Source organism: Solea solea, chromosome 13 (genome assembly GCF_958295425.1).
Source record: "Solea solea chromosome 13, fSolSol10.1, whole genome shotgun sequence".
In the NCBI taxonomy this organism is placed as follows: Eukaryota; Metazoa; Chordata; class Actinopteri; order Pleuronectiformes; family Soleidae; genus Solea; species Solea solea.
Genome location: NC_081146.1, coordinates 8,815,062 through 8,834,886, shown reverse-complemented (window position 1 = coordinate 8,834,886; position 19,825 = coordinate 8,815,062). Strand labels below are relative to the sequence as shown.

Below are 19,825 nucleotides of genomic sequence, written 5' to 3'. Positions count from 1 at the left end.
CTTTCACTAAAAACAGCACCCATTTCTCTCTCTCTCTCTCTCTCTCTCTCTCTCACACACAGTCAGTGCAGGGTTTAGCGCTGGTACAGTACGCTGCTCTACATTTCTGCGTTTAAATATATATAACTGTCTGAATCTTGACTGAGTCTCGTCACAAGCTGCATGAGAGTCCTTCACACTGAGAGAAGCAGCTGTCTCCACACTCTGACCTATATACAGAGAACATGAGTCTTCAGAGTCGCATGGTGTTGACGTTTGTTAAAAAGAAAGGATGCGCCAAGAAAAACAATAATTATCACCGTAATATAAACAGTTCTTCATAGATATATACAGTTAAATAGTGTGGCCTTCTCTGCAAAAACCACAGATTGTAAATAAAAAGAATGTCATCTTCCAGTTTTGTATGATAAAAGCAGCAGTTAGCCACCAGGGGGCGACTCCAATTGTTGAAGAAGAAACTGAGTGGAAGTGTTGGGGAAATTGAGCCTACTTCTGAGTTGATGCTCTCAGCTCTTCTTCAATAGAATGTGACGTCAATTTTGTACCTTATGAAAAATAGATGATAAAGAATTATAGTGTACCAGTGTGATTGACAGCTGTTATCATGTCACAGCATCATGTCATGGTTTCTGTGTCTTTCTATCAGGAGCCAAAAAATAATTATGTTTGTACAAGTGTATCATTACTTAAAATAAAAAAAAACATTTAGAATTAGTCTTCTATATGTACTTCAGGCAAGGTCCTTGCAATGCAGAGGCGGCCATCTTGTCCTGCCATGTTACTGTGGCAACCCAAACAGATGAAGCAGTAGCTTACCACGCACATGAAAACCGCTCCTCCCACATAAAAAGAAGAAGAAGGAAGAAAACGGCTCAGAAAGAGGAAGAGTGGAGAGAATTGTGAAAGAGTGTTTATGTCTTTTCTGGTATGTGAAGGCCACCATAGTTCCCTTATGAGCTTGAGAAAGGGAGCACTAAAGTCTGCCCCACACGGGAGGATTTTCATAACCGACTTGATTTTAAAAAACGTGGGAGACCACAGACACAACAGACTTTGTAACCGATATTCAGTGTTTTTTAATCCTGAGAAAGCACAGACCAGACGAAACACAGGACCACACACTTGGCGTTTAATCAAATTATTTCAGGGATTTGGGATCTCACAGAAACCCGCGTGATTTAACGTGACTTCAGAATATAAACAGACATGGATGTGGACTGTTGGCGTCGTCAGTTAATAGCTGTTGTGAAAGGCAAAAAATGTGGATGAAGTCTTGGCTGAATCAACTTGGCTCGTACAAGTTATGGTTCTAAAGAAAAGTATGCAACATCTGTTTCCCGGTCAACTCACTCTCATTGGTTACTGTGGGGTAACGCTCCAACTCTGTAACAGATCAGGACCAAAATCTGGCCAATTGTCCTCTTGTGTGGGGCAGGCTTTAGGGGAGGAGTCCACCTTTTGAAGCACTCTACAGTCTCACCATTAGGTGTCACCTATTCTTACACACTGGACCTGTCATTTTATTGGGGGTAATTATAATTCAGCAGTTTTGAATTTTAATTACGATAACATTTACTTTCATTAACATTTACATATTTTTTTCCTACAGTCACCAGTGTATTAGGTAAACCTGACAGCTAAAAGTAAATATGGTCGTAAGCTCAATCCTATGTCCAGTTCCTGTTGAAACATTAACAATCCACACCTGGAGACTGCAGTTTCTGTGAACACTGAGAAACTGCTCTGAATATTTTATCCAGCTCATTTATATCAATGGAGGAAGTAAAACAACAACACCACAACAGCCTCTTTGTCTAAAGTGAGCAGCTTCCCAACATGACACCTAACAGGACAGGGAAAATATCAATCTTCAGTTTATTTGCCCCAGCAATGGTTCAAGAATTGAAGATGCTCAATCAAAAATAACCAACAAATCCACACATAATAAAAAAAAAAAAGGATTCATAATTGTGCTGATGATTGTTATTACACTGCATGTTATGTAAAGAATTCTGTGCCCGGTGGGGATTTTCAGAATCTTCATACACCTGTACTGCACACATCACTGCAGCAACAGTCAATTCAAGAAAACCCTGGCATTCACATGCACGCAGCAGCATTACATAATTCAGCGACACATTTTATGCTGCATTGAGGATATAACCAAACTGAATCCCTCCTCTTTCACTGTGTGTGTGTGTGTGTATGCAGTGATACATATCTTAGCAGACGGACAGTAGGCCGTAAGCTGCTTAAACATGCACTGACTCAGAGCGCATGCAATTTCTTTGTTCCTTAAGAGTGTAAGGAGCATCGGTCGACATTTTTTTGGATGAGCAGAGAGCGGCTAAAGATCAAGCAGCCTAAAGATGACAGTTTGGAAGTGTTTTTTCTTCTTCTCCCTTCTTCATCCGTTTCAGCAGAAACAAGGATTGATGGAGAAACGGATGGAGAAATGCTTTCCATGACATTTGTCCACATCTGATATTCAGCAGTTTCACTAACAGAAGGATCAGTCACGACCTTCATTTATATGCATCAACCAAATGACATAAAATCCTGGCTGGCAAACTCTACTTTCCCACCTCCTCTGCATTTGCAGACATTCACATGTTTGATGGTTTGCAGCCTGTCGTGATAGCTGTGGTCAGCACAGGGCAGATAACAGGTGTATTCCGGACTAATCCAATTTCAGCCCTGCTTCCGGTCTCATATGCAGTGCTCATGGTGTTGCCCATGGAAGACGGATCGTGCTGAACATGAGACCACTAATGTTCTGTGTTTTTGCAGTTATAATGCTCACAGTGGCTCAAGGTAAGAGGACACAGTAGGTGCACAGTAGTCCCCCGTAGTATATCTAATTTTAAAATTGTATTTCTACTAGAACCTGTTGATTTTATACCTCAGTGTTCAACAACAGCAATGAATATAACTGGGTTATGTATATTCAAGGGTTTGATTGGTTAATTCATTAAAAATCAATATCAAGTAACCTTACCATATGCTCAATCAATAGCCTTCAGGATTTGTGAAATAAAAGATGTTATTTTTCTTTTTCCATATATGACACGATTCGAAGTCCCAGGTTATTACGTACTAAATAATTCAAATGCATTCAAAGACGACAGTCTTACAACTATCTAGCTTTGCAACTCATTTGGATTTTCCACTCAGTGTTATTGTATTGATTTACAGTCAGTCTTCTTCTATAAAACAATGAGGGAAAAACCTCGATCAAGGTCCAAAGTGCTGTCTGACCAAGACCCCTGACATATTTAACTGGATGCAAAACCTTTACATGTGTGGAATCAACGGATTAACCATTTAGCTTTATAATAAATCATTTTGTTGAAAGTATTCACTTACACTTAACCTTTATGTTCATTTTAGAGGATACAGCTTAGTCTACACTCAGTTTTATACAGCAAATGTAAACGAGACATAATCAAACAGCACTAGTGTTCATCCTCCAATATCGACAAGTTACGTTATTAATAAAGTAGAATTTATTGTATTAATGTAGAGTCAAAGTTTGCATTTTTAGTAGACAATGGAGTAAAGATATAAATCATAAGGCTATGATGATATGTTGCTGTGTTCTCATCACAATGAGCTGTGTTTTTACTCTCATTTGACAAATTGTAAACCTGAGCTAGCACTAGCTAACAAGATGAGAGGGGATAAGGATTGAGAGTCTCACTGAAAAACATCTTATGGCCATGAGGAGGAGATTAGTCCTTCCTTAGACTGCAGCAGTGCAGAATCCAGCCACTTTGCAACTGACGATTGCTGCTTTCATTCTAATAGGTCATGTTCATTTTGTGTAATGTTATTTGTATTGTATGTGTTTCTCTTGAAAGGTCCTCAAAATACATTTTCACTCTTGTCTGATGGACATTTGGGAAACTTTCTTGACAAGAAAAGTAGCCGAAGATCCAAGACAGACTCCTTTCTTTTCAAAGAGACTGTTCAGTACAATGTGACAGGAAGAATCCAACTCCTCCACTGTGTTTTCTATTAATTCCAGTATCTGTTAATAAAAACATGATGCTCCCTAAGGCTTGGAGCACACTAAATAGCTCAAGTCACCCAGTCAAAGAAACAAATTCCAGACTGCCACAGTATAAACTAAATATTTCCAAGATGCTTTAGTGCTTGGCAGAATGTGGCTCATCAGTTTGGCTTGATGCCCCGCAGCAACACTCCAGCACTTCACACATTCAGCAACCCCTGAATAATAATGTGTCCAACAAGTGATTACATAAAAGCTTTGGCCAGTTCTCCTCCGCAGAGGAGGTTTCCCACCTGAGTGAGACTCACTGGGTTAAATATAATTAACTAATTGAGTTTTCTGAAGTAAACGGGAATGTTTTCTGTTCAGGTGAGGAGAAAGAGCAATCAGAGCTGCTCATGGACATAGAGGGATCACTGGAAGAGAAGGAGTTGCTCGAGTGTTTCCGCTGTGACCTGGGCTTCTGGGACGCCTGCTACACCACCCAAACCAACTGCAGCCTTGGCGAGCGGTGCTTCACAGGCCGAGGGAAAGCCGGTGTGTTTAACATTGACATAACTGTATTTTGGATTTTTTTTTAATTAATTATCTACCTAACTATCTTACACTGAACACTGTCTTGTTTCCCTAGCTGATGTTCTGGATGTGAAGACGTTGGGTTGTGCAAAGGCAGAGGAGTGTGGTGTAGAGACAACAGTGGCACTCTTCCCTAACAACACCATCTTCGTCATGACCAAACACTGCTGTGACACACCGTTCTGTAACTCGGCACACAAACTTCAAGTCTTTACTCCCCTGTGCCTCAGTGTAGCTTTCCTAACTACCTGGCATGTCACTGAAGCCTTAGTAGGATCATAATAATAATAATAACAGTAATATTAATAATAATAAACTGTAAAATGCGTCAGCGTTTACAGGTTTGTGTAAAAGTCTGTGTGTCTTTTGTGTGATTGAATTAGTGCATGCTACTTTTAATGATAGGATCAATGTATTTATTTTGAGTATTTCAACACGTAAACCACATAAACCTAGGCATGCTATTTAATATTTCTGTACAGTGTTACTGCAACAGCATTTTAGTCGCGTAATGTAAATAAATGTAATTCATCCAGGAAGAACATCACATGAAGAACATCAAGCCTGTTCACTCTCAGTAACATCTGAAAACAGTGAGGAACGAAGAAACAAACTGACCACAAAGTACAACTGTTCAGCTGCGGTTCAGCAGCTCTCCAGCAGAGGGCAGGAACTCCTCTTTCATGAAGCTGTGCAGATCCAAGTCTTTGTCTTCCAGGTCTAGATTCAGAAACTTCTCCACAACAGCCTGACACCTGTTGGTAACACACATGCAGTCATGTCACACACTACACTCAAGTGTGAGCATAAAGGATCAGTTAAAGTTCAACAAACCTGCTTGCCTGCTCATCTGATGATGCTTTGTCGATATGTTTAATGGGCCTCCCTGTCCTGTACAGTTCAGACACCTGACCAAAGACACACACAAACTGTCACTTTATACAGTACAAGCACACTTGTGTACACCACAGTATGTGTGTGTTTACCTCCACTCCTCTCTGCACAAGACTAACTGGCAGGCCTGCCAGTGTGGCGATGTTGGCAGCATAGCTGGAGTGACAGATTCCTTCTTTTAGTTGGTACAGAAACACCAACTCATCTCCATCCACTGCTGTCTCTAGAGTCTAACACACACATAAATCATAAACACATATATGTATAAAATAACCATGTACTGGTGTAAAAGCTGTAGTGTGTCACTTCTAAATATAAACAAACTATTGCCAAATGGGATCACACAATGCTGATTCAGACTATCAGCTCTGCACGACTTTCATTTCCTGCGCGGCACACAGAGTGATGCACTTTAGGTCAAGAGTGACGTAGACAAGGAGGAAGCACAGCAGCTACTTGGCACTAGTGAAGCAAAACAGTTGGACTACGGCTGGAAACGCCAATAAGTGACAAAGAAACCCGCACGTTCAGTACGTCCACAATTGTGTTGTGATCAGTCAAGACTAGGGCTTCTCATGAATGTGATCCATTCCTGAAAACATGTGCTCTGCCAATAGAACACCAAACAAATCAAGCGCTCCCCTAAACAGCTGCATGACAACATGCTTACATGTGCTCAGTCACAGCTGCTGCTGTTCCTGCACCACGCAGCTCCAAGTTTCCTGGACAAAGTCTGGAGTAGTAATGCCACATTGAACATCACATACACAACACAAAAGTTAACAAAGTACAAACGTATAGTACAAATCTGCCTTGCACAGCAGAAGACTAAAAGTGTGTCAAGGCTCTCACTCAAAGAGAGAGAGGGAGAGAGAGAGAGAGAGAGAGTGTGAGAGAGGGAGTGAGAGAGAGAGAAGGCTAAAAGTGTGTCAAGGCTCTCACTCACAGAGAGAGAGGGAGTGAGAGAGAGAGAGAGAGAGAGAGAGAGAGAGAGAGAGAGAGAGAGAGAGAGAGAGAGAGAGAGAGAGAGAGAGAGAGGCATTTGGTGAGATAGACAAGCTGGCAGTGTTTTGGTAATTATTCAGGGTTACTGGGGGGGGGGGCTGCCCTGTAGCTTTAACATGATGAAAACCAGCTAAAGGTTTGCATAAACACTTTGCCTATTGTGTGTGAGTTGAGTTCAGCTCAGGTGATGCATCTTTCAGTACCAGAAGGGACAGCAGGGTAGAGGAGGGGAGCAGGCCCAGCTGCAGCAAACTGTGGAAGTTGGTGGCCAATAAGATGAGAGGAACATCCACTGGAGCTTTGCTCAGCCAGTGAGCGATCGATGCGGCCAGCAAGGACAGTCCGTCTACCTGAAGGAGAACATTATACTGTTGGCTGTGTTTCTGAAAGAGGAAGGAGGATCCTGGTGTGGGCCAAAGTCTTCAGTCTTAATTCAGGAAAAGCTCTTTACACAAAGCCTTGATAGTCTCACACTGAAGTTGCTGCCAAAAACAAATTGGTTTGGAGGTGAAAGAAAATCCACACCAGATGTTCCCCTTTCTCAATGACTGATTAGTGCAGCATTTCAACAAGATAATGTTTACTTAATTGCATTGCAGGATAGTATATTTCATATTCACATGAAACTCAGCCAGACATCTTGTTTAATTTAAGTTATTAATGCACAGTATATCAAGCCAAGCATTGACAAACAGAAACCCTGCGGCAGTGGAAGGGCAGACAGGAAATGCTTCCTAATAAAGACAAAAAAGGCAAGCCACAACAATTTTAAACACAAGCATTACGAATTGTTGTTATATTGGATTTGCCTTTGGTCACACTTCCATTCATACGTTTTAGAAATTCAACCTCAAGAACCTTTGCTACAACTCCTGATGGTAATATCTGTCTGTCTGTTTCTTTGACACAGTGTCTTTCTCATTTTGTTTAGTTGAGTTAAAGTTATCAATCAAAAAAAAATCATGATCCATAAGCCAGGACCCAAGACAGAACTAACTCAACGTTAACTGGCAATTTTCTTTTGTTGTGTTGTTTGGCTTCTGCCTCCCACGCCTCTTTTCCTTCCTCAGACAAATAAAATTGTTTTGGACTTTTGTGGTCCCTCTCCAGGGTAACGTGTCAGACAGTGATGGACGACAGGGGATGCAGTGATACTCAGAACATAATGATTTCTGTACACTTCCTTGTTTTAGTGCAATAAATATGCTCCACTTACCAAAAATAATACACAAACTATACTGTACGTCGATGTATACTGTACAAAATAAAAGCTGTCATATTTAAAGGTCCAGTGAGTAACATTTGGGGGGGTTTACTGGCAGAAATTTAATTTACTACCCATTTGCTGAGAATAAGTAACAAGGGCCTGTTTCAAGGGCCTTTAATCCTCCCTGTTATGCAAATGCCACTGTAGTCACGCTTGGGAGAGTCGCTAAATCTTATAAACTGGACCCTTAAAATGTGTTTATATACATAACATTTGGCATTACAGTTCATTATATGACATAAAAAAAATGAATAAATGTAAATGTATATACTGCTGAAAAACATTTAACAGTGTTACCATTTCAGTGTTACCATTGGCTGATGAGTGGGACATGTTGTGCTGGACAATTAACGTGTTTATAGTGCAGCATTAAACTTGGCTGGGACTGGTTCAAGGTGCCTGACATTAATAACACTGTGTGTCCTTGTTATGAGTATAGTGTACATATGTTGTCCATTCACAGAGTGCTGGAACAGCTTCCTCTTACTGTGTTAGTTCCTTTTCCAAATTCATCGATGAGAACTAATGAGTTGCCAGTACTGCTGTTAAGAGCGTGGGCCATCTGGAGTAAAGAGACACAAACCGTTACATTTTGTTTGCTTTTGGTGCCTTGTGTGTGTGTGTGTATCTTACAGTTATTAGCAAGAGTTGCTTTATTAAACATGTACACAATGTGGAGTGTGGTACAGTGTGAGTGTGTGTATGTGAGTGTACCTGGTTGAGGTCAATCATGAAGGTGCTGAGGCCCAAAGACACAGACTCTCTGCTCTGCATGCGGGTGAAGATCCCGTCAACTAAACCGATCTCTGCCTCCTTCGCCGGCACGTCTGAACCAATCAGAGCCATGAACACAATCAGACCCACCTGCCAAGGCCAAATCAGTCATAAAGATAAGTCACAAAGTGAGGGTCACATTACATATCTGGTGGTATGAACACAAGAGAGAAAGTGAATACTCTCCCCACTACAAACGCTTCTTCTAATAATTCATAAAATGAATCAATGAGCTCATGTTTATTCACTCTCACATGGCCTCCTCTTTTTCAGGCTGATTTCTTCCTGAACTTACCCCATTCTAACTAAGTGGTATGCTATATTTTCAGTAAATATGAACTGAACGATGTAGTCTGTTTATATCATTCCCCACGCTGCAAATCTTTCTCACAAACGGATTTTAGGTAAACAGGAAACTAAGACGCTCACACACTGTTTCAACATACGGGAAAAAAAATCAATAGCCCTTATGTCTGACTATGACTGACTTAGAGAAGATCAGAGCAGCTTATTGTTGCACAGGTTACTGAGGTAATAGACGTTTTCCTACTTGTTTGAGGTAGATGCTCTTTCCAGATGAGTTGGGTCCAGTGATGATCTTGACTCTGCCCTGTGACTCTGAGCTCTGGAGGGAGTTCGCCACAAACACTGGAGAGCACAGCTCCAACAGTGGATGTCTAGAAAGCAGTTAAATACTCAAATTTACAAATCTGAACAGCAATAACTGTTCCCATCTTACGTCTGAGTGCCTACCTGCCCTGTGTGATTGCCATCGTCCTGTGGCTGGAAAGCTTGGGTGAGGTATAGCTGTACTCCTGGGAGGCGTTGCTCATCGCCATCAGACAGTCGAGCTCGGCAGCGAGATCCAGAACCTACACGACACACACATCAAATAAGCTGCATGTCCTTTAAAAATGTCTTCTTACCAACGACAAAGCAGTGTCTATTATAAGTATTATATATATATTTTTTGAAATGTTTTAATTGTATTATATAACTGTAGATTTTCCTTCAGGTGTTTAGACAATGTGCCCTTTGTACAGCAGGCATTTTGACATGTTTTAACAGGGAAAGCACATGTATTACTGATGTTAATGATGGCTTCTAATTCCTACTGTGACCTGTCAAAATGAGCTAAAGAAGAGCTTAATGAAAAACACATATAATGCTTTTTAATGGCAGACATATTGACATAATGATGACTGACATCCAATGAGCCTCCTCTGTTTCAGGTTTCATGCTGGTTCACTGCCACACTGTCCTGACTTGGATTAACTGAACAGACTCATTGTTCATGTTATTTGTAACACCTGTAGTTTTCCGGGCTAAAACAAGGGCAACAGAGAGATGCTTGTTAAGTGTCATAATGGCAAACCCTGAAAATCTTTCCTCTGGACAAATCTAATAACAAAGCTGCAATCAGTCTAACAGCAAGATAATTCAAACCACAGCCACAATCAGTAAAACTTTCATTTATCATCTGCCCTTATGCTTATTCTGCCAATACTAAAATAACTTGCAGTTACAGCATTCATCATTATCTACTGTATGCATTCATCAAGACAAATATCACGTCACTTGAAAAGAACCTGCAATGGTTTCATTTGCTGCGTTAGAATCAAAATGAACAACACATCCCAGCTGAAGAACACACACAGCAAAAATCCACCCACACAGTTTCACATGAACAGTCATTTAATCCGAGTCATATTTTGAATACTGAATGTGGAATAGCACAGTGACTCAAACCAGCCTTGTAAAGGGAGCTGCTCCTCTCCAGAACTGTGTTCTGCAGTTGTGTCATTACGGCTGTCTCCATATCTGAGGGAGAGGAAGTATAACATCAGTAGAGGTTTTGGGAAGGGAAGTGTGTGTGGGGTAAAAGTGTCGGGTGCACATGCAGCTCTCAGGTCAATATTTATGATTAGTGAAAAAGTAAAATACCTCTTATGTCACAGTGTAAGTCTCCTAAGAGGTTGTCTAGCTCCTTGGTTCTCTGGCTGCGGTAGTGCAGACGGTCTTCTGACAGAAACTAGCCAACATACACACACGCGCACACACACACACATGATAATGTAGATGATAAAAACATGTGCAATTTTGCTACTTAGAAAAACAGAAACAAACAAGATGCATCTCAAACAAACCATAAAATCAAGCCCCTCTATCTCAAAGTCCTCTCTCTCCACCATGCTGGGCAGGCGAGGAATGGAGAGCAGGAATCCAATCTGTGTGGAGAATCAAACATAAAAATATGACCACTTATAAACAGTATATGGTCCAGACAGACAGTTTCCCCAATATGTGATATTATGAACCCCACCACAACACAAGGACACAAGCCAGATGACTAAATAAAAGTGTAATTGTTGCAAAGACATAACTGAGTAGATATAAACATCAGACCAGAGGGATGTAAATGACACAGCAGGACGGAATGTGATGATCCAGATGTTCTAGCTCTCTTCTCGCAACGTCTGTCAGGAAGTCAGACAATCCCATCATCCTCCTCTTCTCTGACAAAGGGAGAGAGAGTTCAATTCAAGCAGCCTATACAAAGTCTCACAAATTAAACCAACACTTCACTGTTCTTACTCTCATCTATTGCCGGGTCCACATTTGGTCTAATGGTGAATCGGTTCTCTGTCATGCTGGTTTCAAAGTCCACCTACATGTGCCAAATCAGAGAAAAACTCAAACTCATGAACACTGGGGTGTGTGTGTGTGTGTGTAACGAGATGGTGACTCACAACCCGGCTGATGATGGAGGTGATATGGTGGAGGTCATCAGAGAACCCCTCACTGATTTCATGAAAAAGCTGAATGGATTGAGGCAGGTGTCGCACTGTGTCCCGGATACACACTGCGCTGTACACCGTCTGACAAACACACACACACACACACACACACACACACACACACACACACACACACACATAATATCAACACATTTAATCTGTCACATGGAAAGTGTGTGTGTGTGTGTGTACATTAATAATGCTCCTCCAACCTTGTAGAGACTTTGCCAGTCGGTCACTTTAGTGTGAGAGAGGGACATCCTGTGAAGAAGAGTCTACTCCACACGCACACGCACACGCACACACACACACACACACACACACACACAGGCTTCAAGCAGCTGACATGATTTTAAAGGTCCAGTGTATATATAAATCATTTGGTTTTCATAGCCTTAGAATAGGAAGAATGCACAAAGTAGCCAGAGCCTGTGTTTTGCATTTGAAACTGAAGCCTACAACACAAACCAAAAAGTACATACTTTCTGGTGTGAAAAGGCCACCACGGTTCCCTCAGACACTTGGGAAATAAGGGGTGGGTGACAATCTGCAGTCTCACATTAATTCTTACACACTGGATCTTTAATGAAGTGGTGACACATGAGTTGGTCACAGGTGTGAAGAAAAAGAGGTGACTGGGTCAGAGCCATTACTGGTATGTTTCTGATGTTGCGTAGCGAGGACTGCAGGGTTCTCTGGATGTCTGAGTTCTGAGGAGACGTGAAGAATCGTATCACTTCCTGTCTCCTGTGTAGCACGGTCAGCTCTTGTGTCGGCCGCAGAAACCACTGGCTGACAGAAGAACAGGACATCACATTACATTGATTATTGAGTTTCATGTATGATGTAGAGCACACTGAATTACCTGTTTACAGTAATAAAGCGTGACAAACTTTAAGCCCATTCCATTAAATGTTCTTTCTCCTCTTCTCTGGATGTAAATACTTCAGATATGCATTTCTCCTTGTAGTTGTGCCATTAAAAATTAAAGGAAGTGGAATCATAGAAATACTGGGACAAACATAATGCTGAGATACTTTGCTTTTGAAGCAAGAGGTCTACTTAAAGACTTTGAAATCTTTGAAGTGAACATTTTTCTCTGTACTGTTAATGGAAATGATATAATTGTGCTTTTCTGAATGGTAAGATAATTTCCCAAATAAAGTTGAAGCCCGAGTGTGAATAGACTAAGGTGTTTCTCACCGGAGCAGTCTGGAGCCAAACTTACACCTGCAGCGGTTCAATATACCTGTATGAAACAACAGAGAAAATCATTAGTGATCACACAATAACAATAGTAAGAGAAGTAAAATGAATAAAAGTGGTGCACCATAAAGACTGAGTCCTTCTTTTTCCCCTGAATGCAGCTTGTACACTGATGGGTGAAGCTCTGACTTGAAGATTTGCAGAACACTGGAACAATACACAATACCTCAGTTTATGAAAAACCTGATCAAGCAAGGTTTTTTTTTGTATAATCAAAATAACTAAACATAATGCATAGATATGTCAGAAGAGTTAGTCAAATGTAAAAAAAGCTTATTGTTTTATTTATTTATTTTTTATTGGCTAAATCAACTTTTCATTTCCATTTTCAAGACAAAAACAAAACAAAGCACAACAAGAAACTGTAACAGTTGAACAAAATGTTGGTCACCTATGCAATTTCAGTGTCATGGACACTGTTGGGAATACATGGGGTTTATTTGGAATTTGACATATACAAATCCACTTACCCGTTCTTAGTGGTTGCTAATCATTTATTTAATACTTGTCTTATGCTGATAGATTAGCTGCGATGTTACCCAGGTATATTGTGGAGAAAGAATACTCCATTACATCACCAAAAATGCTCTGTAATACCGGCCAAATGACCGGGCAGCTCCAACATATATGTAAATGATCTGCAACCTGTTCTCACATTTCCTAATCAACTATTTCAAGAGAATAATGAGAGGTTTATGACAAAGATTTGTATAGACTAAATTTCAAAGTGTACATTCTTAACACATCCATACCTGTATGTGTCTTGATCAATATACACCACACCTCTCCTATAGGATGAAGCACAATGTATTTTTTTTTATACATTTATCGTTCATGGAAATTACTGCATTACAAAAGAGAGATTTATCTTTCTTTTTTAAAAAGTGGCAAAGAAATGCAGGCAAAATGTGAATACAGTAAATGTGATATATGTGAATATGAAAACGCAACGCTGTAAGTAAATGATTCAGAGAGCAGTTAAAAGCCATTCTTCATTGAAAAAACAGTTTCAGCGTTCTCATTATAGAAAATGTGTAATCACAGTCCAGAGTGTGTGTGTGTGTGTGTGTGTGTGTGTGTGAATAGCAACATTTATGCGCCTTACAGTGTGTAGGTGTTGAACTGAAGGATAGGAACTCTAACACTGCTGTCTTCCAGTTCTACTCCCACTCTCCTCCTGTCCAAACATTTGAGCAAAGCGCCCACAGTCCTCAGCTTCATAAAAGACACACATGCAGACAAATGTTCAGAGAAGCAAATGATTGACAGTTTGTGAAACCAGCTCCTGCAGTAGGACAGGATGACTAAAAGAAAGAATTAGGTGTAAACAGGAGACTCACCATCAAGGGAGAGTCAAAGGAGATACAGGAGGAAAGGTACGACATTTTGTCTCTCTCAGAAATGGAAGCAGGAACGAAAGGCAGATGGGCAGCAAGCAGCCTCTGCTTACTGACCTCCAGACCTGTGACAATTAAAATTAAGCCACTTTTTGCAGAAAATCATTCAAATTTAATACAAAAATCAAGCCTAAAACTAATGTTTGAATATTATGAGAGGACATCTGTTTACCAAAGTCAACATATGGATAAGTAACCACCTCTGGATTGTAGTCTGGATTTGAACCTGGGATACAACAGAGAGGATATGGATAACATGAAAGACATCATCAAAATGAAAGTAGTTTAAAGTATAATTTTACATTGTGAACTATACTGTGTTTTCTTATGAAATACTTATACAGATACTCTTCTTTCTTAACACAACTTGCGGTTATAGTATCAAGTATCCCTTATCTTACTGAACGCCTTGACCCAGAAACAGCTTGTGCACATCATATCAAAACAAATCTTTGTGACGTTTTTATGTTTTCCCTTCTCTCCGCACATCTCACCCAGTTGATGCAGGAAGCGGGTCATGCAGCGCTCCTGCTTTGCACTGGTAATGATTATGTGGGGACTAACCTCCTGGATAACTGAAAAAAGGGGCAATTAGTCATGATTATTTCACTATTTGGACCATTAAAAAAACAAGATCTGAAGTCCGTTTGAGAAAGAAATGTTTATTTTGTCAACAGGTGTGTTTACCTCTGGCCAGCAGGTGGAGCTCATGGTTGTCAGGCGTGTCCATCATATAGTGTAAAGTGGAGTCCTCACTGTTATAGAAGCAGAGGCCCACCTGACCATGCTGAGCCAAAACACTGAGTAAAATCTATAAATACATACATAACATGTAATATATGCATGGAGTGTTGGAATAGTCTACTTCTAAGCTGGTGGGTGTGATGCCTGAGCTTACTGCAGGTGATTCTCCTTCCTCTTCATTTATGCCAAGGGAAACAAATGTTGGTTCACCACTTCCTCCTCGTTCTCCTCCTCTCTGACCTTCTAGTGCTGCCATGAACAGTTGTGTCTGTGAAAAAATGCCAAGTTAAGATAATTTAATGTTCTACATCAGTTAAACTGAGTGTGTTAATATCAACAGTTATGGAGATTCATGAGATAAGTCAATAGTCTCTTTTAGTCATCAAGAATCTGACTATTTTTAGCTACTAAATGCTCAACTGTATTTAACCAGCTGGTCACTGTCTGTGTGATATTTTTATGGTGAAAAAAATAAATCTTAAAAATATAATCAATAGAATGACAGAAGAGATGGAGACGCTTCCTTGCGGCACTTCAAAATAAACCAACAGGACTGCGTTTCCAAGTCATTCATATTAAATAGCAACATTTTCCCCTATTCACAATTATGAAAATTCACTATAATAAAAGTATAGTGAATGCTATCGAGATACAAGGTTGCATCAGATTATTGTCCAATTCCTAATTTATGTCATAATAATTGTGACAACTGCTTAACAGACTATTAAATCGCTCTAAAACACCCACCACAATGAACAATTTGTGAGCAATTTTATTGTAGTATAAATACAGTCCTACAATCAAAATTTTACTTCTGACAAAAATTAAACAGTGTCAGAATTATAAGCACTCTACTTATCTTATAGTGATATTTTAATGACATTATTAAGCAAATTAAAACTCATAAAGACCTAACATCCCAAAACTTAAACCCCTGAGACATACAGATATTAATTTATCCATTTCCCGCTACTTTTTCCAAGCACTTTTACGACAGACATGTAATGCTAGCTTTAGCTAGCTTAATGTGGCCAATGTAAGCAAGCTAGCCCCGTTTAACCCAAATTACAGCGTTATTTTACCTTTTGATTTTGGTTCCTTGTCATAAACCTACACGAGTTATTATAGTTAAAAACAATAAGAAGCATTTACCTTTTAAAACCTGACCAACAACGGAAAGAAGGAAGCTTTGACTCTCTCTCAACTGTCAACAAGCTGCATGTGTTTCCAGTGCACAATCGATAGGATAATCAACGATAATCAAGATAGAAAGAAAACTTTTCATCATTTGGGACTAATGTAAGCTACAGAATTATCATTATTTATGAACAATAATGACCTGAAAGATAATTCTCTTTATAGACATACTAAGCATATATGAATACATTTAATTGTGGGTGATTTATATGACTTTCTTTGCATTAAAAGAAAATTATTCTCACCCTCCATGCACCATTTCAGCACTAAAGCAACTAGAAATTCATCAATGTGTCAATGTAACAATGTATAATGCTGTATGAACTTATAATACAAAAAGTACACGTTAAATTTGACACATGATAATCACTAGTGTATTATAAAATAGCTCTAGATCTTTGGAAATATTCTTTAATGCATACCTTTTCTTGAATATAGACAGAGGTCCCTCTTGTGGTCGAATTGTGGACAGTGCAGGCTTAAAAGTGCTATAAAAGGTGGACGCAAACCAAAACTGTTAAAGTGCTTTTTATTAGTTCAAATTGGCAATGAAAATTGGCATTATAGAACTTTGAAGAAGAAACATTAAACACCATTTAACAAACTCTTGTTCTCGCTCACTTCCACAACATGGTAGAAACTCTATAGCAGAAAAAAATATATAAGTAATTTATTTCATTAATAAATAAACATTCAGACAATCGCAAAATGCATGCTACATTTAATCTCAATTAATTTTCTTTCAGTTCACTGTTATATTCATAGAGGACATCTATCACCAGACAAAATGTGGACATCACATCATAATAAAAAAGACAAATAGTAAGTGTACTCAACTAAGCAAACATACACTATATACATCATTTGACATAAAAGGAGGTACATTGTATGTACTTTGTACATTGTATTGTGAAGTCTACATTATCCACATTATAAAAAGGCCAGGATTTATGTATCACCACTAAAAATACATGGCTAGGCATCAACATTTTGGCTATTAAAATGAATTAAATATCATATAATACATCATGTGTGTCCTATTTTGTTAGTGTTTGCATTGGTGGTTTGACAACCCACGGCACTTTGAGTGTGTGATTCTTTTTTTATGTGAAGGGTAGTTGGTAATATTCACTACAGTAGACCACAGAACACCACTGGTGCGATTACTAACTAACACATTCCTATCATGTATGTTAATTAGTGCATTTGTGTACAAATTAATGGCTAGAAAGCAGGTAGTTCTGAAGAAAGGGTGGTAGAGGCAGTTTGGCAGTTTGATTCTGCCTCTGCTGCCCAAGAAACTGACGAATTGACAGTCCACATAGAGCCATCAGGGCTGGAGGATCACCTATGAATGAAAGATAATGAAAAAGTGTTAATGTTACAGTGTGTGAGAGCTAAGTTATAATATCTAAAATGTCCCTGCCATTTTTATCATTACTAATTTTCTATCTCTATGACAATGACTTGATACTTACGTGAGGCACCGTTCAGGTATCGTAGTCGTATGGTGGCACCTCCTCTCACGCTGCTCACCGCTGGGAACAGCTCCACCCCACAAGGAAGGTCTGTAAAAGCTATACCAAGAAAGCTGCCATCAACAACGAATCCCAGAGTCCCAGCATCAGCATCTAGGACCAGCAGGACATGTTCTGGAATGGGGAGAGGACTCTCAGCATCTACTGATTTGTAACTCTGAGGCTCCAACTTCTCAGAAACCGCAGGATGACACTGCTTCATCTTTCCGGGGTAAAGTCCCAGGTTATGTCCACCATGCCAGAGCTGATTGGTTTTGAGTTCCCAGCCCCAGGACTGTGCATCTCCCCCCACCAGGACATTGTACCCTGCAGCCTGCAGTGGACATTCCAGCCTGGAAATGCCTATGACAGCATGGCTCCCTCTCTGGTCAGGGTTCCACAGCACCTCCCATATGTGAAGCCCATGTTTCACTCCCATCTCTGATCTCACCCCGTCGCTACTCAGCTCTACAGGCGAACGCGTCACTTTCTGTTTGCAGGCAGAGAGCAGGAAGTGAGGAGAGCGGTGGACTGAGCTCCAGCATGATCGACCATCTTCTGGAGAGACTGGAGTGGAGTTGAGGGTGACTGTGAGGCGAGAGGAAGTGGGGACAGCCAGAGGACGGAAAGCTGAAGAAGGGGGGGAAGACGGGGGGCTGTCAGCTTTCCTGCTGTACAACCAAACTGACAGCATGACACCCATTGGTGCAAACAGTTTGGACACAGGCAGAGTCACTGCTAAATGTTGTCAGAGAAGAACTGGGGAGAGGACAGAAAACACACACAGAAGGGCGATAAGTTAATGAGCTCCAATTTGATTTACAGCTTATTTTATGTAAATGTACCCAGAGTAGAAATAGACAATAAATAAAACTGCAGAAAACATTAAAGAGTAGGGTATAACTTAAAAACGTTGAATAGATTAAGGTGTCTTGCACGCATTTATACTTCTGTTCAATGTGATCACAAAGGTTTGGCAGACCGAACAACAATCTGCCCTCAATGCATCTGCACAGGTGTATTTACACCTGTACAAGTGCAAGTGGTGGAGCACTATCCCATTGCAATACCATCACAGAAAACACATTTTGAATGGCAGGTGAAAAAGGAGCCTAAGTGACATCTAATTGTGTAACTACAGACTGTAACAAAAGTGTTTCCCAAACACATAATTTTGTACCCAAATGTTTAAATGCACTTATTGTAAGTCGCTTTGGATAAAAGCGTCTGCTAAACGACATGTAATGTCATGTAACATAAATGGTAAATGTGTATTTTAGTAAATAATAATGTTATTCCTAGTATTAAAGACCACTCAAAGCCACTAGTTTTGCCATTCACTCACACACTTTCACACAGTGCAGCTATGTGCACACATCATTCATATCCATTCACACAATGACATGTTGACTAGCAGAGCACGGAATCAAACCCACAACCCTCCAGTTGAAAGACGTCTCCCTCTACCACTGAGCTACTGATGCCCACATCAGGCAGGTATGGTGGCTTATGCATACCAGAAATAATATTGTTGTTCTTCATTTATGTGGCAAACCTTTGTTGGTTTGTCCATTTGGACCAGCGTAGAAACATGGCGGGGCAAGATGACAGTATAAAAGGCCAGGTTACAAAGACCAAATTCATTTAAGTGGGTAGTATATTCAATTTTATAAATAAATCCTTCATCTCACATACTGGACCTTTAATTTCCAGCACTGGAGTACTGGAACACAAATAAATGAAAACAGCAAAAGATAGAAAAATCCTACACCTTTAAAGACCAGTAAACTATTGTTGTATAATGTAAATATTTTTGTAAAGCCTCACCAGCTGTTTGGACTCCTTCCCTCTGACTGTTGAAGGCAGCTCATCCTCTCTCAGCCTCTCTCTGTTTTTAAACGTCTCTTATCACCACCGTCCTGCGTCTTATCTGTCGGTAACGTAACTGCAGAGTCTGAGTGTCTGTGCTCCGGCGTGGGCTGGTGGAGAGTTCACGGGACGAGACGACCTCCGAGCTGGGAACACCACAGTCCATCTCACCAGACTGACGCCATCCGGAGGCGCAGTGACAAGGACAAGTCATATCATCGTGACGCGTTTGTAAACTGAAGAACGTTATTAACCTACATCCTCCCTCTGTCTGTCTGTCTGTCTGTCCACATTCTCGTCCATCTGGATGCTTTCATCGTGTTCTGTAGTGAATATAAACATACATGGCGAAACATAGGAAGAGAAGCAAACTCGGGCTTTTAATCAATAAGAAGACAAAAATAAAATAGAACCCAAATCGGCTCATTGTTGCAGAGAGCGCATGCGCGAGTGAGGACTATTAGCCCTGCTCACTGTCTTACAGGCAACACTTCTGACTCATGGTCAAA

The 19,825-nt window shown here is 40.2% G+C and overlaps 3 protein-coding genes across 3 annotated transcripts; 1 reads left to right on the top strand and 2 right to left on the bottom strand.

Moving 5' to 3' along the window:
• Nucleotides 1-1,239: 1,239 nt before the first annotated feature.
• On the bottom strand, nucleotides 1,240-15,994 carry msh5 (mutS homolog 5). The gene is made up of 26 exons (XM_058648818.1): nucleotides 15,886-15,994; nucleotides 14,888-15,001; nucleotides 14,677-14,800; nucleotides 14,484-14,564; nucleotides 14,162-14,215; nucleotides 13,933-14,054; nucleotides 13,698-13,807; nucleotides 13,345-13,380; nucleotides 12,657-12,739; nucleotides 12,530-12,575; nucleotides 11,980-12,118; nucleotides 11,539-11,601; nucleotides 11,279-11,407; nucleotides 11,124-11,196; nucleotides 10,935-11,044; nucleotides 10,676-10,756; nucleotides 10,473-10,560; nucleotides 10,282-10,349; nucleotides 9,282-9,400; nucleotides 9,079-9,205; nucleotides 8,469-8,618; nucleotides 8,242-8,316; nucleotides 6,691-6,837; nucleotides 5,575-5,712; nucleotides 5,423-5,496; nucleotides 1,240-5,343 (listed from the first exon to the last, which is right to left on the bottom strand). The coding sequence occupies exons 2-26, from the start codon at nucleotides 14,987-14,989 to the stop codon at nucleotides 5,223-5,225; spliced, it is 2,460 nt and encodes an 819-aa protein (XP_058504801.1). The 5' UTR covers nucleotides 14,990-15,001; nucleotides 15,886-15,994; the 3' UTR covers nucleotides 1,240-5,222.
• Nucleotides 2,736-4,823, top strand: LOC131471297 (sperm acrosome membrane-associated protein 4-like). Its single transcript, XM_058647795.1, has 4 exons — nucleotides 2,736-2,814; nucleotides 4,382-4,549; nucleotides 4,644-4,772; nucleotides 4,819-4,823. Exons 1-4 carry the CDS (start codon nucleotides 2,760-2,762, stop codon nucleotides 4,821-4,823), a joined length of 357 nt encoding a protein of 118 aa, XP_058503778.1. The 5' UTR covers nucleotides 2,736-2,759.
• Nucleotides 15,995-16,442: 448 nt separating the features above from the next.
• Nucleotides 16,443-19,762, bottom strand: si:ch1073-228j22.2 (SPRY domain-containing SOCS box protein 4). Its single transcript, XM_058648819.1, has 3 exons — nucleotides 19,275-19,762; nucleotides 17,409-18,206; nucleotides 16,443-17,278 (listed from the first exon to the last, which is right to left on the bottom strand). Exons 2-3 carry the CDS (start codon nucleotides 18,148-18,150, stop codon nucleotides 17,148-17,150), a joined length of 873 nt encoding a protein of 290 aa, XP_058504802.1. The 5' UTR covers nucleotides 18,151-18,206; nucleotides 19,275-19,762; the 3' UTR covers nucleotides 16,443-17,147.
• Between the last annotated feature and the right edge of the window lie 63 nt (nucleotides 19,763-19,825).

Excerpts from the sequence above, each read along its gene's own strand:
- LOC131471297 (XM_058647795.1), top strand. The coding sequence starts at position 2,760 with ATGAGACCACTAATGTTCTGTGTTTTTGCAGTTATAATGCTCACAGTG. Across the intron at positions 2,815-4,381 it reads AATGCTCACAGTGGCTCAAG|GTGAGGAGAAAGAGCAATCA; the intron begins GTAAGAGGACAC and ends TTTTCTGTTCAG. Across the intron at positions 4,550-4,643 it reads CACAGGCCGAGGGAAAGCCG|CTGATGTTCTGGATGTGAAG; the intron begins GTGTGTTTAACA and ends TTGTTTCCCTAG.
- msh5 (XM_058648818.1), bottom strand. The coding sequence starts at position 14,989 with ATGGCAGCACTAGAAGGTCAGAGAGGAGGAGAACGAGGAGGAAGTGGT. Across the intron at positions 14,801-14,887 it reads AGGAAGGAGAATCACCTGCA|ATTTTACTCAGTGTTTTGGC; the intron begins GTAAGCTCAGGC and ends ATGTATTTATAG. Across the intron at positions 12,576-12,656 it reads AGAAGGACTCAGTCTTTATG|GTATATTGAACCGCTGCAGG; the intron begins GTGCACCACTTT and ends TGTTTCATACAG.
- si:ch1073-228j22.2 (XM_058648819.1), bottom strand. The coding sequence starts at position 18,150 with ATGGGTGTCATGCTGTCAGTTTGGTTGTACAGCAGGAAAGCTGACAGC. Across the intron at positions 17,279-17,408 it reads ATACCTGAACGGTGCCTCAC|GTGATCCTCCAGCCCTGATG; the intron begins GTAAGTATCAAG and ends TTTCATTCATAG.